At 60.9% G+C, this 16,167-nt stretch overlaps 2 protein-coding genes across 5 annotated transcripts; one reads left to right on the top strand and one right to left on the bottom strand.

Annotated features, from left to right (window-relative positions):
• Window positions 1-1,699: 1,699 nt before the first annotated feature.
• On the top strand, window positions 1,700-14,690 carry TNNT3 (troponin T3, fast skeletal type). Of its 4 annotated transcripts, none has more exons than XM_063093851.1 (12): window positions 1,914-1,928; window positions 2,998-3,009; window positions 3,241-3,255; window positions 6,135-6,153; window positions 8,403-8,448; window positions 10,445-10,561; window positions 10,658-10,735; window positions 10,846-10,959; window positions 11,051-11,160; window positions 11,255-11,345; window positions 13,047-13,087; window positions 14,429-14,690. In XM_063093851.1, the coding sequence occupies exons 6-12, from the start codon at window positions 10,478-10,480 to the stop codon at window positions 14,481-14,483; spliced, it is 573 nt and encodes a 190-aa protein (XP_062949921.1). In that variant the 5' UTR covers window positions 1,914-1,928; window positions 2,998-3,009; window positions 3,241-3,255; window positions 6,135-6,153; window positions 8,403-8,448; window positions 10,445-10,477; the 3' UTR covers window positions 14,484-14,690. The 4 variants fall into 4 exon arrangements, with proteins under 4 accessions (XP_062949923.1, XP_062949924.1, XP_062949921.1 ...); XM_063093852.1 differs by lacking the exon at window positions 13,047-13,087 and adding an exon at window positions 12,378-12,418; XM_063093853.1 differs by lacking the exons at window positions 1,914-1,928; window positions 2,998-3,009 and adding an exon at window positions 1,700-1,717.
• A 327-nt stretch (window positions 14,691-15,017) lies between these two features.
• LOC134376722 (keratin-associated protein 10-1-like) lies at window positions 15,018-15,809 on the bottom strand. Its single transcript, XM_063095198.1, has one exon. The coding sequence runs from the start codon at window positions 15,807-15,809 to the stop codon at window positions 15,018-15,020; it is 792 nt and encodes a 263-aa protein (XP_062951268.1).
• Window positions 15,810-16,167: the final 358 nt, after the last annotated feature.

The raw sequence follows: 16,167 nt of genomic DNA, 5'->3' as shown, positions 1-16,167 counted from the left end.
TGGGCAGTGTGGCTCTGAGGAACCTGCAGGGTCTGGTCCCCCTGTCCCTCCCCCCGTCACCCTCTGTCATGCTCACACCCGCAAGGGGACACGGGCATCCGGGAGCACCCGGCTCCTCCCTGAAAGTCACCATCATCGCCCGAGTCTTTTCCTCTGCCAGCACCAGGCAGCCTCTTTTGGGCCCAAGGACCCCCAGGTCCCCATCCCTGGCCAGCGAAGCGGCTGGGCGGTCCAGGGGTGGGCACGCGGCTGCTCCTCACCCCGCTTTCTCGGCTGGCCCCGGCTAACACGGCCCCTCTCTTCTGTTCTCTCCCAATGCAGAGCAGTACGAGGAGGAAGGTAACTCTGGCAGCCCGGGAGGCCCCTCACCCTACCCAGACCCCCTCGTCTTAACTCAACCTCTTCTCCTCCTGCCGGGGGTTCTTCAGCCCCCTTCCCACCCAGGGCCCTCTCCGGGTCTCCTTGAGCTCGTTCATTAACCGTTCATCTTCCTCATCATTAATTCATCATGAATGATCATCATTAATTGTTATTGTCATTAATGATTGATCACGTAACCACTTAATGAATGATTGACCATTTAATCATTAATTAAATCATCACTAACCTCCATCTCTTTAACTGGTTAATGTACACTTATTAATCATTCATTAACACTTCATGGTTACCACATCCATGGTGTGTGGAGCTGGCTGGGATCTGGTCACTGGGGCTGTCACTCATTAATGCCCGCGCCACGGTATGCACATCTCGCCCGCCTCTGGGCATTCCTGTCTCTCTCGATATCTCTCAGTCTCTCCCTCAGTCTCTCTCTCCCTGTGTCTCTTTCTCTGTCTCTCAGCATCTCTCTGTACCACCCCCACACTGTAACCTTGGGTGGAATCCGGAGACCCCTCCCTGGCTCTGGCCGGGTGTGGTCCATGGGTGCCGTGTGGTGCCCGGGCAGGCGTGGGTGGGTGGGGAGCGGGCGTGCAGGTGCACCTGGGGACCGTGTGGGACAGCAGTTCTCAGGCACTGGGCACTGCACTGAAGTCCCTGCACCCGCTCAGCTCAGGGGTGCATCCACATACCTTCAGAGGCAGGGCTGTCCTGCGAAATCTGTTTTGAATGTACTTTGAAAACACTTGGCCACCCTGACAATGTAAGCAGAACATTTCCTTTTCTGCCACAAAGGTGGAAAGAGTCAATTCTGAGTGGGAAACGTGGGTGCCACCCTTTCCCTTGGGTCAGCCATGCAGCAGAACCAGAGGCCACGAAGGTTCTCCCCACGACCATTTCCTGAAAGACCCTCAGTGCCAGCCTTGCTTCCAGGCGCACTTAGAGATGGTCCCGTGTGGACACTCCCTAGGGGGTCAGCCGTGAGCCGAGCAGCAGGGGACCCTCGTGACACATCTTCACCTCGGCCCCTGTGGAGACTTGACATCACGTACAAATACCTCACTGCTCGGGAGGCCGGTCTCCGGGCGTGAGAGCAGCAGGCTCAAGAGGCACCTATAGCCATGTGGCCGCTGCCGCTGGCTGACTCGGCTTGTGGGAGTCCCCACATGGCACAGCGCTGCTGGCCACAGATGCAGGACCGACCCCCACTGCCCCGCTCCATCCAGCAGTGCCCACCTCCCGACCCAGCACACCCTCTAACGACTGTCCCATTCTCTCTCCCTCCCACCGGTCTCCTGCTGCCGGCTTCTCTCACCCTCAGAAGAGGCCCAGGAGGAAGGTAAGTGGGGTCCAAGACCCCGGCCCCACACCCATCCTCCCAGCCTTCCTGCCCCCACCTGCCCTTCACCCCCACAGTGACCCCCCCAGCTGGGTCACGACCCCCAGCCTGCCTCTAAGGACATGCAGTGTGCTCCTGCCTAACCACTCCTTTCTCTTGCCACCTCCCTGTGCACCCTGACACTCCTCCACTGCAGAAGTCCATGAGGAAGGTACGAGACACAGGACTTCTGGTCCCCATGTGGGGCCCGGGGCCTGGCTGGAGCCCACGCAGGGGTGGGGGAAGGGCCGGGAAAGCAGTGAGGGGCCAGCCAGCCAAGGGGTCCCCACATGAGGCCCCCACGTAACCCACTAACCATTGCCAATGCTTCACCCGAGAGGGCACGGGATCCCGAGGGGTGGCACTTCTGCAGCCCCAAAGAGTCCCGGCTGGAGTGGGCTGGGCCACGGATCGGGAGGGCATCTGAGCACCGGGACCGGTTGTGAGCCGAGTCTGGCCCTCCGCCCCAGAGCGGGTAGCTGAGAGCCCATGGTGGCCAGGACCCCAGGCCAGATCTCAGGACAGCACAGGGTGATGGGGAGGGGAGACAGAGCCCCTGCGCTCCAGCCCTGCCCCACCAGCCCCTCAGGCTTGTTCCTGAGTCAGCCGCATTACAGCCCTTCAGCAGATGGGTGGATGGAGGGGCAGGGTCCCATGCTCAGCTCAGTGGACAGAGCTGTCATCTGCACCAGGGTCTCCCGGGGAGCTGGAAAGAAAGCGGAGGGGGCACCCAGCTCTGGGACAGCAGGAGATGGGGAGGTCCTGGGTGTGCTTCCCACAGCCTCTGTGCCCCTGCCACCCTGGGCTATAGGCCTGGGACCTCTGACCAGGCTGTGGCCCTCTGTGTGGGCTTCGGCGCCCCAATCAGAGGCACAGTCCTTCACCCCCGGGGCCCAAGGACAGACAGGAAGAGGGCGAGGAGCAGAGGAAGGCTCAAACCCTGATCCCGAGCCTCTCCCAGAGCAGTCATGAGTCTTACTCAAAAGCAAGGGCCCAAGCTCCAGACTCCTCGAGCCTCGGTTTCCCCATCTGCGAGGTGGGACAGGTTGGGGGTGGGCTCGGGTCTCCTCCAGTGTGCGGCAGGATGTGGGGACACGGGTCGAGGGAGGTGCAGCACCCAGCTGACTCTGACCAGACCTTGCTCACTCCCGCACGCGCCCGCCCCTCGGCCGTTAACCTTGGACCCCTTCTCCCTTGACCTCTGACCCGCGGTCTTGCCTCTTGTGCCTTGGCCCGTGAAGTTCATGAACCAGGTATGTGACATGACTTCAGTGCCACATGGGCAGGTGGAGCCGCGTGGGTGTGCAGGAACCAGGCAGGAAGCAACAGGGGGCCGCGTAACCTACTCACAGCCCGGGCTGCTCGGCCCGCTGCTCCTGCCCTCCTGCCCCGCCAGCCCACCATTGACACTCGGCCCCTGCCATTCACGGCTGGTTTTCTCTCCCTCTCTCCCTCTCTGCCCCACCATGGTGCTGCTTCTGCAGAGGAAGTCCAGGAAGGTACGTGGCGCCCTCAGTCCACAGGCCGAGCCCCGCCCCTCCCCTGCTCTCTCTCTCTCCCCGTTTTGCTGTAGTTGGCTAAGCCCATTCTTGCCTCTGGGCTGGGGGCAGAGTGGGGACAGGTTAGGCCTGGACTGCTGACTGGGCGTGCGGGCTGATGGGTGCAGGCTTCCTTCTGGTCCCCTCTGGCAGAGGGCATTCAGGGGCGTGGGGGCACCAGCAGGGTGGTGGAGGGTGTGGAGACTCTGCCTCGAGGCCGGGCTCCAAGCAGCCCTTGAGAGGATGGTGCTGGGGTCCACTGGGACCCTCTGGATTCGCCGGGGTGGGTGGAGAACAGCAGAGGCAGAGAGGCAGGGTAGGCGGCCTCTGCCCTGCCCCAGACATCAAGCCCGAGGAGGGGCAGTCAGGAGGGGTGGGTCTGAGGGGAGGGCGGGGGTCAGAGGGCTGAAGCCGAAAGTCAGGTGAGGCCCAAGGCAGGGACGGCGGACACCCGGGACAGCCAGGGGCCCTGCATGCAAATGAGCTGCCAGTCAGGTCCCAGCATCCCCTCCACCGCCTGGGCCCCAGCCAGACACACCCGGGCAAGGGGGCCTGCAGGGTGGGCCTGTGCTCCCCGGCAGCATGGCTGGCTGAACCCCTGGGTGGAGGTGAGGGCCCTGCAGTGCCACGTCAGGGGCCCGAGTTGGGAGCTTGTCTCAGCCCCCTTCCCCCACCGATGCCCCATGGGGCCATGGGGGTCCTCCTAGCCAGGCCTGAGCCCCCATGTGGCTCGGGCAAGTGTCCTCCTGTCCAAGAAGGGATGTGCTGAGGAAGGGGTCGTCATGGACTTTCAGGCCATGCAGGACAAAGTGTCCAGGAGACACCCTGGAGGGGCTTCGGGGTCACCAGGTCACGTGGAACCAGCCCGAGGCCAGCGGGGAGACAGACAGGAGGGGGGCAGGCGGGAGGGCAGCTTTGCTGCTTGGGCTGCGTGGCTGCCTCCCCACAGCGCTCGGCCCCTGCCCCTGCCGCCTGGCTCCCTGGGCCCCCGAGGGGCGCTCTGCCAGGTGCTGCTTCCAACGCAGCCTGCGCAGCTCATTTATTTTCTCTCGGGGCCCCGTTGCCAGGCACCGTGGCTCCGAGGCACCCTGCCATTCACTCGGGTTCCCGCACTCTCCCCCCGCAACGTGTGAGGAGAGGGTGACCCCAGGCCCCCCTGCAAAAGTGAGGGGCGCCCTTGAGGGGCCCCTTTGCTGTGCTCAGCGGGTTCCTAAGCAACCAGTGATGTACGGGCTGAGGGGGATGGGAGGGGAAAACAGCTCCAGCTGGACCCCGGCCAAGTGCACACACTGGCGAGGGGCGCAGAGCAGGGGCTGAGGGGACAGTGTGGAGCAGGGAGCAGCCAGGCCAGGTCCACCCTACTGTAGGGTCTGGAGGCTCCAGCCTGGAAGAAGGGCCACCTGCCTGAAGGCAGCCCCTGAGATGGCCGAGGGAGCCATGGGAGGTGTCCCAGAAAGGCCTGTGCCAGCCTCCAGAAGAGAAACCTCTTGAGGGTCCAAGGGCGGGCTCCCAGGGAGGCAGGGAGCCCCCTCCCCTCAGCCCAGGCCCATCCTGGGGGCTGTGGTGAACAATCGGGACTCAGGTGGGGGCTCCTTGGGCTGAGACTAGCAAGGAGGTACAAATAAAATCTCTGACACAGGCTTTCCAGGCTCGAGGGGCCAGGAGACCTTGTGAATATAACTGTTCCATGACGTGCTGGGTTTCAGCCCCACAAAACTGACCTTCGAGCAGGAGTCAGGACCTCAGGCTCTGCCCCAGGGCAAAGAGGCCAGTGTCCACCCCAGCAACAAGGCCCCCACGCTGGGGAGGGTCTCAGATTCCAGGGGCAGCCCTGCCAACCGAAGTGCCCCCAGGCCCTGCCCGGTGAGGTCCCCATGGCCCTTCCATCACCACCAGGCCTTCCTGGGCAGGCGTCTCCACTAGGCACCAGCTCTTTCTACCTCCTCCCCAGGCAACCATTCTCTGGCCCCCAGCTAGGGCCACCCAGGGAAGTGAGGGTCCAGGTTGGCACCTGCCCGTGAGTCCCCACGCTCCCCTGCAGCTGCGCGGGCTTTTCTCTTGCATGTGCGCTTGTGCCTTATGCTGTGAAGACGCCGTGGAGGAGGGGCAGGAGGAGGACGAGGAAGGTAAGTCCCGCTGGCCGCGGCCACGGCACCCCCAGCTCTGTCCGCAGGCGACTCCGGTCCCTGCACATGCCGGTGCCTGTGGTGCTGGTTCGCCACCACTCCCTCTGTCTGTCCATCTGTCCATCTGTCTGTCCGTCCTCCTCTTCTCCCTGGCATGGGGCCTTGGAGGGCCAGGCCTGGCTGCTTCACGCCGCATCCGCCACGGGGCTCAGGCTGCCGGGGCCTCGCAGGTGCCAACCGCGTGGGGGTGTGGCGGTCAGTGGGGCCAGGCCAGAGCACCAGGAGCCTGGGCAGGGGCGCTTCTGCCCACGCCCCCGGTTTCTCCCGAGCTCCTTCCTTCTCTGACTCTCATGTCTTCCCGTCCTCATCTCTCCTCCCTTTTGTCCTAGCCTTGGAGGACGCCGTACTTCTTGCCTCTATTTCTTCCTTCTTTCCTCCTGCTCCCCTTCGTCCCAGTCCCCACGCCCCGAGCTCTTGTCCTCACACCCCACCAGGGGCTCTCATAGGCCTGGAGTGGGGACAAGACCGTCTTGTTCCCAGTGGGGTAGATGGCTGGGTGGTGGTCTCATCTGGAGAGGCAGGCAGCCCTACAGGCCCGAGCCCAGGGAGCCCCCAGCTGGGTGGTCCCCAGGGGGCCTGTCAGCAGAAGGAGGCCGCCCAGTCTCACCTGGTCTCTCCCTTCCCCTCTCCATCTGCCGGTGCTGTGGTGACCAGAGGAGAAGCCGAGACCCAAGTGAGTGTGCGGCCCGGGCAGGGCTGGACGCGGGTGGGATGGGGCGCGGGCCGGGAGCCCAAGTGTGCAGGACAAGGGGAAGCAGACTGCAGGGGTCCGGTGGGGTGTGGCTCTGCTCCAGGCCACCCAGTGCAGAAAAGGAGGACTTCCTGCAGGAGGAGGCTACTGACCAAGGAAGGGGGACAGCAGGGTGGGGAGAGAGCGGAGGAGGGAGCAAGGCTCTGGGTACAGGGAGCCGGGCAGCTGCATCTCCCCATGCCCAGCCACACGGCGGGGGTGTCTCCTGGCCCTCGATGTGGGAGTGGACTCTACAGTGGGGTGGGCTTGGCAGGGAGCACCCCACTTCAGAAAGACTCCTTGATGGTACCTGAGCGGTTCACCGAGTGGGCCGCTGAGTCTGAGCCCTATGGGCGACGATTCTTCTTGTGGAGGGTTTGCCCTCGTTTTGTTCACCGTGTTGCAGAGATTTTTTAAAAAATGAAACTCTTCTAAGTTTTCGCTTTTAATAAATGCTTACAAACCACAGCTCTTCCTACGTGATTTACCTTCCGTCCCCTTGAGCCTCTTGCTGGCTTCTTGCTCCGCACAAGGCACCCGGGGAGGCGACCACGTCTGCGAAGGACTTCTCCGCCTGTCTCCGCCCTTTGCACTCCATTTTTCAGTAATTTTAAATCAAGTAATGCCGGATCACGAGATATTTTCTCGTTTTAGAAAAATTGTTTGTGTTTTCACTATAAAATAAAACACCTCATTAAAGAAAATTTGGAAAATACGTAAAAGTCAAATGAAGAAAAAAAAAAAAAAAAGCAGTCATCTATAATTCTCCCACCCAGCCAGCCAGACTGTGGAAAAGAGTAGAAATAAAAGCCTTATTTCTTCCTACTCCTTTTCCCATGCACAGGGCTTGGAAAAAAAGATTTAAACTCCGTGCTGTTTCTCAAACATTGCACTGTCTATACAACCTTGAATCCTGCCTTTTTAAAATTTAGCACTATTCATAAGCATTTTTCCATGTTTTTACATAGTCTTCTTAAATATTTTGAATGGCCACATAATATTCCATCAATTGAACAAACCATAATTTTCCTAACCGTCCCCCTCCTGCAGGCCTTCCCCAATGCTTTACTGTCGTCAGTAACGCTGGGCGGAAAGCGCCCTCCGTCTGTGGGGTTATTTCCCTAGGCCCCGTTCCCAGAACTGGGATTGCTGGGTCAAAGAGTCTAAGCGTTCTCAAGACATCGACACCCATTGCCAGACTGCTTTCCACGAGGGCCCCGCCAGCTCTGTGCCCACGCCCCCTCCCCAAGGACAGAAGCGGGCTTTTCCATCCAGCTGCTGGGGGCGAGAGGTGCCCCTCAGGCCGTGCTCCGCCGCCCCCGCTGCTCCAGGGCTGGCCCTATGTGTGCTCACTGCTCGCTGTGTTGTCCCAGTCCCCAGTTTGCATAAGGGTGCAGTCTTCTCTGCATTTGCTGAAAACGTTTTCTGGTCTGAGGTTTGTTTTTTTTTTTTTTTTTTTTTTTGCCTTTCAATTTTTGCCCTTTTCACATACATAAGTTTTTCATTTGCGTGGAGTCATCTGGCCATCGTTCCCTTAGAGGAAACTTCTGGTGCTTCAGAGCTTCGAAAATCCTAAATCCTTTCCCACTCCAGTTTTTGATCGATATACAGCTCCACTTTCTGCTATGGCTTCTTTTAAAAAATGGATGTTGTTGTTTAAGCTCTCTGCTCCATCTGGAATGTATTGGCGGGGGGAGGGGGGTCACGTAGCCAGCCGGATGGGGGGCCTCGCTTCCTCTTCAAAGTGCTTTCTTCCCAGCCCCCACTTCTCCTTCCTCTGGGCCTCCAGAAAGAAATATTGAAGGGGGCCGGAGAAACGTGGAGGGTTGCGACGGCCGTTTCTGGCTGCAGAAGTCAACGCTGCCTGCGGCGGCCGCCCTCCCTCCCGGTCAGACCTGGCCACGTTTGTCCATTTGTTGGAGAAAAAATGAGGTGCCCTTCCTGGATAGATGGGGGAAATGGTGTTGCAATGTCCAGAAGCTGGCAGAATACAAGGGGACAATAAAAGGTTGAAATCTCAAAGGGGTCAAATCTCAGGATGGGGGTTTTAAAACTGATAGGAACAAAGTTCAGGCAAAGGTGCCCTTGGCCATGTATCTTTGGCCAGGTGTGAGAGTGCGTGGGCACGAGGGCTACGCTGGAGCTGGGTAGGGCCAAGTGTCCCTGGTCACTAACCTCTCTCTCTTCTGCAGACTCACTGCTCCTAAGATCCCGGAAGGGGAGAAAGTAGACTTCGATGTAAGTTGATGGGACCCAGATCAACATGTCCACCCCACCCCATACTCCAGCCTCTGGGTTCCAGGCTAGGCCTCAGAAGGTCTTCTCTCCAGCAGCCCTAGCTAGAGCTACAGCTCCCTGGTACCAGGCAATTCTGCCACAATCAATTCACGGATCAGAGGAAATGCCTCTGAGAATAGACATCTCTCTTCCTTCCTCCCCTATCCATCCTTCTATCCATCCATCCCTCCACCCATCTATCCACCCATCAACTCAACCACCCACCCATCTGTCCATCCATCCGTTCATCCACCCACCCATCCATCCATTCAGTCATCCTCCTGCCCATCCACTCATTTATCCACCATCCATCCATCCACCATCCACCCATCCACCCATCCATCCATCCACCCATCCATCCATCCACCATCCACCCATCCACCCATCCATGCATACACCCATCCATCCATACACCATCCACTCATCCACCTATCCATCCATCCATCCATCCATCCACCCACCCATCCATCTATCCATCCATCCACCCATCCACCCATCCATCCATCCACCCATCCACCATCCATCCATCCACCATCCACCCATCCACCCATCCACCCATCCATCCATCCACCCATCCATCCATCCACCATCCACCCATCCACCCATCCATCCATCCATCCACCCATCCATCCATCTACCATCCACCCATCCACCCATCCATCCATCCATCCATCCATCCACTGATCCATCCACCATCCATCCATCCATCCATCCATCCACCCATCCGTCCATCCGTCCGTCTGTCCGTCCCTCCATCCACCACCCGTCCACCCATCCATCCATCCACCCATCCATCCATCCACCATCCACCCATCCACCTATCCATCCATCCACCCATCTATCCATCCATCCATCCATCCATCCACCCATCCATCCACCCTCCATCCATCCATCCACCCATCCGTCCATCCATCCGTCCGTCCGTCCATCCATCCACCATCCATCCATCCATCCATCCATCCATCCAACTATCCATCCACCCACCCATCCATCTATCCATCCATCCATCCACCCATCCATCCATCCATCCATCCATCCATCCATCCATCCATCCATCCACATATCCATCCACACATCCATCCACACATCCTCCACACATCCACCCATCCATCCATCCATCCACCCATCCATCCATCCACCCATCCATCCATCCACCATCCATCCACCTATCCATCCATCCACCCATCTATCCATCCATCCATCCATCCATCCATCCACCCATCCATCCACCATCCATCCATCCATCCACACATCCACCCATCCATCCATCCATCCACCCATCCATCCATCCACCCATCCATCCATCCACCATCCATCCATCCACCCATCCACCCATCCATCCATCCACCCATCCATCCATCCACCATCCATCCATCCATCCATCCATCCACACATCCATCCACACATCCATCCACCCTCCATTCATCCATCCATCCATCCACCTATCCATTTAACCATTCACCCATCAATCTATCTATCTGTCCATACATCCATGCATCCATCCACCCACAACCCATCCATCTATATCTTCATCCATCCTTTTGTCTCTCATCCCTCCATCTGTCTATCCATCTGTTTATCCAACAAACTTATGTCACTCACCAGTCTCCTCTCTGCCAAGCTCATGCAGGGCATCTCCAAGGATGACAGTGTCAAGTCAGAGCTGGTTCATCCCAGGGATGTCGATGACCTCATGGCTGGGCCTGGGCAGGGCCTGGGCTCACCCACAGGAAGGGCACCAACCCTGCCCTGTGGCTTGGGGATCAGGTCAACCTGAGCAGCTTCCCTGGGGATGTGGCAAGAGTGGGAGGTCCCTTGCCTCTGTTTCCACCGTGGCCAGAGGAGTCAGGTTTCTCTGCTGAGGCAAAGGAAGGTGCCACTTGCCACAAGGTGGGCCGGGCAGGACCAAGGGTGGAGAGGAGGGGAGGGACTCCCGGGCCTGTGTTCCTGCCCACAGGACATCCAGAAGAAGCGCCAGAACAAAGACCTCATGGAGCTGCAGGCCCTCATCGACAGCCACTTCGAAGCCCGGAAGAAGGAGGAAGAGGAGCTGATTGCCCTCAAGGACAGGATCGTGAGTGTGGTGGCTCTGCTGGAGGCGGGGCTGCTGGGCACTGTCCGGGGGGCTGGGCGGGCAAGGCCGCTGACCTGCCACACGCCCTGGCCACAGGAGAAGCGCCGTGCAGAGAGGGCTGAGCAGCAGCGGATCCGCGCCGAGAAGGAGCGGGAGCGCCAGAACAGGCTCGCGGTGAGGCCCGCACGCCCTGTACAGCCCCCGCAACGGCAGCCCCCACCGGGTCGGGTCCGCAAGGCGCAGCTGGGCCCAGCCCTGAGGGTCTTGGGACGGGGTCTCCGCAGGAGGAAAAGGCCAGGAGAGAGGAGGAGGATGCCAAGAGGAGGGCGGAGGACGACCTCAAGAAGAAGAAGGCCCTGTCCTCCATGGGCGCCAACTACAGCAGCTACCTGGCCAAGGTGGGCACGGGCGCGGGCGCAGCGTGGGACGGCCGGCCTGGCTGCATGGCGCACCTCCTGACTCCGGGCCCTTGTCCGACTGCTCCCGCAGGCCGACCAGAAGAGGGGCAAGAAGCAGACCGCGCGGGAGATGAAGAAGAAGATTCTGGCTGAGAGGCGCAAGCCCCTCAACATCGACCACCTGAGCGAGGACAAGCTGAGGTGGGCCCGGCTGGTGCCCGGGGAGAAGGTGGCAGTGGCGGGGGGCCCCCAAGCCCACCTGTCCAGCCGGGCTTCACTGTCCCCCACTTCCCAGGGACAAGGCCAAGGAGCTCTGGGAGACCCTGCACCAACTGGAGACGGACAAGTTCGAGTTTGGAGAGAAGCTAAAACGCCAGAAGTACGATGTGAGTCCAGGCACAGCTGGCCCGTGGGTCCCTCGGGGGCGGCCCCTCCCACGTCCCCGTCACCCTCTGGACCTCCCTCTGCTCCAGGACCTGGCCACCCCCTCTGCCTCTGCTGAAGGTGTTGTTGGAGCTCGTCCTCCAGGCCACAGCCACACCCCGAGCAGTCGGCTGTGGCACAGGCAGCATCGGGCCATCGTGAGGGAGCGGTGTGGCACAGGGATTCATAGTCCCTTTTCTGAATCCCCTAAGCCTTGTAGAAAGTCCCCAGCTTCACGGAGCTCATCTCCAGGGCACTAGGCCTCTGGTCCTGGGGCACGCCCCCTAATAGCCTTCTCTGCAAACCCAAGTTCTGGCCACCGGCGGCCCCTGACACATCTACCACCTCAGAGCAGGCAGCAAGGGGGACACACCTCCATCGCGGCTGGAGCTGGCAGCAGTCTGCCCATGCTGGCCTGTGGAGTTGGCGTGGGGTCATCAAGGGCTGGAATGGAAGCTCAGCTGTTTCCTCACCGCAGAAGCCCACACAGGCCCTGTGCGCCTGTCCTGGGTGGTTAACGTGCTTGGTGTCAACACAGACCCCTTGAGCTTCGCCATCAAAGCCGTGTTGCCCACCCCCAGTCCCTCCAGGGTCCCTGGGGTGGAGGCAGGTCCTGCTCGCGGGGTATGCACCCTGGCCATGTAAATAGGGTATCTCCCATGGGTGCCAAGACAGTGGGTGCCAAGCAACCAGACCCAACAGACAACCAGGCAAATCCTAGCTCATCCTAGGAACTCTGGACAGTTCACCTAGTCAATCTGTGCCTCAGTTTCCCCACCTCCCAGAGCCTCCCATGCATCCCTGCAGGCTGCTGTCCTCACCCTCAAGGCCCTCCTGGGGGCCTGCCCAGGCCACTCACTTGGTGTCCACAGAGCAGAATCCCCATACTCTCTGCCATGTGGGGTCCCCAGAGCAATTGCCAGGTTAGCCAGCACAGGGCGGGCCCAGAAGCCGCAGCCACCCACCCAGCCCGTGTAACCATCTTGGTCTTTTAGATCATGAATGTCCGGGCCAGAGTGCAGATGCTGGCCAAGTTGTAAGTAGCCAGAGCCACCACGGGCCGGGCTCCCGGTGTGCGCTGCACGGCGAACCTCTCGCATGGCAAAAACCCGGGTCTCCAAGGATGCCGGCGGCAGGGGGCCTGGAGCCCACGGGCCTTTCTCGTCCCCATCCTGCCCCCACCTGCTCCCTCCTGCCTCTGGTCGTCGGCTTCCAAGGCTGGCCTGCTGCCCTTGTTGGCAGGTGAGGAAGGGCCTGGCCCTCCCAGGAGCCTCACTGGGACCAGGGCGCCTCGGCCATAGTCAGGAGGAGGGAGCAGCTGGGCCAAACAGCAGGAGGGGCTGGGGGTCTGGGAAGGAGGGCTTTGCCTTCACCACCCCCCGCTCCACGCCCCCTGCCCCGCATCCTGCCGCAGGCTGCAAGGTAAGTGGCCAGCTCCGGAGCTGCTGTGTGCTGCAGCCCAGGCCAGCCAGAGCGAGTCACAGATGACAACCCAGAGGGCCAAGGGACAATGTCCCCTACAGAGGAGCCAGGACACAGTAAGGGAGCAGTGGCACAAAAGGCTGCATTCTGCCCACCCCTGCGGTGGAGAAGGGCATTCACCCAGTCCATGCTGGCCCGGCCTCTTGGTCCCCATCACGGTACGTCGTCTGTGTTGTTTACAGATCACCAACCTCAGGAGCCGCATCGACCAGGCCCAGAAGCAGTGAGTAGCCCTGCCCGTCTTTGCTCTGCACTGGGGGTCCCACAGGAGCCCACGGGGTCGGCTGCTGCCTGCCCTGCCCAAGGCCTGGTCATCGTAGCCAGCCCCTAAACAAAGGCCAGTGGCAGCCGGACCTCAGCAGAGCAGTAACAAGACTAACCCAGCCAGGCTGCTCGGGCAGCATGTCCAGGCCCTGAGCCCCAGAGACCCGCACGCAGGGCAGCCAAGGAGGTTGGCAGAGTTGAGGGTGGGGGACAGGTGGGGCTCACTGGTAACGGCCTCCCTGAGTGGCCTGCAAAGCCATCCTGAGCACCTGGACGCCCCATCAGCATGTCACTCTCAAGACTGACCTGGGATGGTGGGGAATTAAGGCGCCTGGGCTCTGTCACCAGCGCCTCTGGGAGGCTGGGCAAAATTGCCAGTTTCTCAAGATCGTCACCCCTCTGTCCTAAAACCACATCACCACGGGGCCAGTGGGGTCTATTCTGACAGCTGCTCACACACCCCCAGCCTGTACGTGGGTGCCCGTGGTACAGGCCACGCTGGGGTCTGGCCACTGAGCCCGGCCATGGAGCCGTCTCACGCTCCCCCAAGCAGGGCAGTGCTCCGGGGGCTCCCTGGAGTTTCTGTGTTTTCTGGGATTTTTCTCCTTCTCCCTGGCTTCCTGGCTGCTCTGGAGGGGGGGCTGGTGAAGATGATCCCATGGCCTCCCGGTCTCTGTGTGCAGGTCAGGGGCTGGTACAGGCCACTGTGAGAACGGGTGGTTCAGAGAGGTGGGCGTGTGTGTGCATGTGCGTGTGCACGTGCATGCGTGTACGGGTGCTCTGGAACGCGTGCAGGGCACAGTCTTCACCAGTGAGAGGTCCTGCTGGGCTGCCATGCCCGAAAGGGGTTGGCCTCCTGGGGCTCAAATGCTCTTGTACTCCCACCGGCCGTGGCCCTAACCTGGCCCCCAGCCCCCTCCTGGCTGGCCTCAAACAGATGGCCAGCCCCTGAGGACACCGCCCCTCAGAGGCTACCCTCCAGAGGGGCCAAGTATTTGGGACGGTGATAGTCACCTGGTGAGACAGCCTTCCCAGGTGGGAGCTGTCCGCAGTAGCCCCCCAGGTGGGGAAGGGAAGACAGGGAAGGGTGCCCTGAACTCGCTGTGCCACCCCCTCCTAACCACACTGACCGCCCAGCCCCAGCCAGACCAGGCACAGGTGAGTGAGCGCTGCTTGGGCTGGAGCCAGGTGTGCAATGCTGTCAGGGCCAAGGGTCTGCACTGGCTGGCCAGGGCTGGGGGTCTGGGAGGGGGATCGGCTAACAGCTGAGACTCAAGAGCAACTTGCTTCCCGTCTGCAGCAGCAAGAAGGCTGGGGCCACGGCCAAAGGCAAGGTCGGTGGGCGCTGGAAGTAAAGGAGCCGCAGCGGCCCCCCGAGGCAGAGACCCTTGGCCCTTGCCTGCTGCTGGGTCTGTCTGTGTTCCAGCTTCCATGCCAAGACTCCTTCTGGGGCTCCTGGATGGTCCTGCGGGCCGAGGGGCTGCTCCGGAGCACCCTCAGTGTCTCTGTCCTCCCTGCCCCCATCCTCCGGGATCCATAAATAAAGCTAGTGGACCCCCTTCTGCGAGGCGTGTGCTCACTTGTGCATGGGGACCCTCGGGGACACTGGGGAAGTGAGGTGGGCCTGCCCACCAGGGCCCAGCTCACTAGTGGACAGTGTACATTTTACCGCTGCCAGCGGCTGCACCTAGACCCTGCTGTGGATGCTGGGCCCAGACGCCTTCCACGATGCTGCCAGTGGCCTCTCACCCCAGCATGTTCCCTCTGTCTCCTGACCTGGAAGCCCATATGCCCCTCAGCTCTCCACTTCATCTAGGGTCTTTGCCCACCCTGAGGAGCCCCAGCTTCCTGGGTCGGCTCTGAGACCAACTAGGGACAAGAGCTTTGCCTCAGGAGGGCTTGGGGAGGAGGCGCCATGGGAGACTTAGGTGGAAGCAGAGCCAAGCCATACTCCAGAGGGCACACGCTGCAGAGGGGCACACTCTCCAGAGGGGCACATGCTCCAGGGGTACACATGCCCCAGAGGGCACACGCTCCAGAGGGCACATGCTCCAGAGGGCACACGCTGCAGGGGGGCACACACTCCAGAGGGGCACACGCTCCAGAGGGCACACGCTGCAGGGGGGCACACACTCCAGAGGGGCACAAGCTCCAGAGGGCACATGCTCCAGAGGGCACACGCTGCAGGGGGGCACACACTCCAGAGGGACACACGCTCCAGAGGGCACACGCTCCAGAGGGCACACGCTGCAGGGGGGCACACACTCCAGAGGGGCACACGCTCCAGAGGGCACATGCTCCAGAGGGCACATGCTGCAGGGGGGCACACACTCCAGTGGGGCACACACTCCAGAGGGGCACACGCTCCAGAGGGCACACGCTGCAGGGGGGCACATGCTGCAGGGGGGCACACGCTCCAGAGGGCACACGCTCCAGAGGGCACACGCTGCAGGGGGGCACACACTCCAGAGGGACACACGCTCCAGAGGGCACACGCTGCAGGGGGGCACACGCTCCAGGGAGGCACACGCTCCAGAGGGGCACATGCTCCAGAGGGGCACATGCTGCAGGGGGGCACACGCTCCAGAGGGGCACACGTTGCAGGGGGGCACACGCTCCAGAGGGGCACATGCTCCAGAGAGCACACGCTGCAGGGGGGCACACAGTCCAGGGGGGCACATGCTCCAGAGGGGCACACGTTGCAGGGGCGGCACACGCTCCAGGGGGGCTCATCCTGAGGCTGTTCTCCTGGGAGCCTGACAGATCCAGGAAAGGAATGCAGAAACGCACATTTCTGGTGAGAGCACAGCTACGGCAAACACAGGGGGCTTCTTCTATATCATACGAGACCTCAGGGCACAACTGTGTAATAAATTTGAAAATTCTGACCAAATAGAATTATGGAAAATGTAAGTCACAGAAATTAGATCCAGACATAGGCCTTGTGCAGTAGAGTATTCATGGAAGGGGGGTTGGGTCCAGGCAGGCTCTGAGTGGGGCTGTTGGCCAAGCCACTGCAGGGCACATGAGAAAGCCCCT

The sequence above is a fragment of the Cynocephalus volans genome, chromosome 4 (assembly GCF_027409185.1).
Source record: "Cynocephalus volans isolate mCynVol1 chromosome 4, mCynVol1.pri, whole genome shotgun sequence".
In the NCBI taxonomy this organism is placed as follows: Eukaryota; Metazoa; Chordata; class Mammalia; order Dermoptera; family Cynocephalidae; genus Cynocephalus; species Cynocephalus volans.
This window is presented reverse-complemented; position numbering and strand designations above follow the sequence as displayed.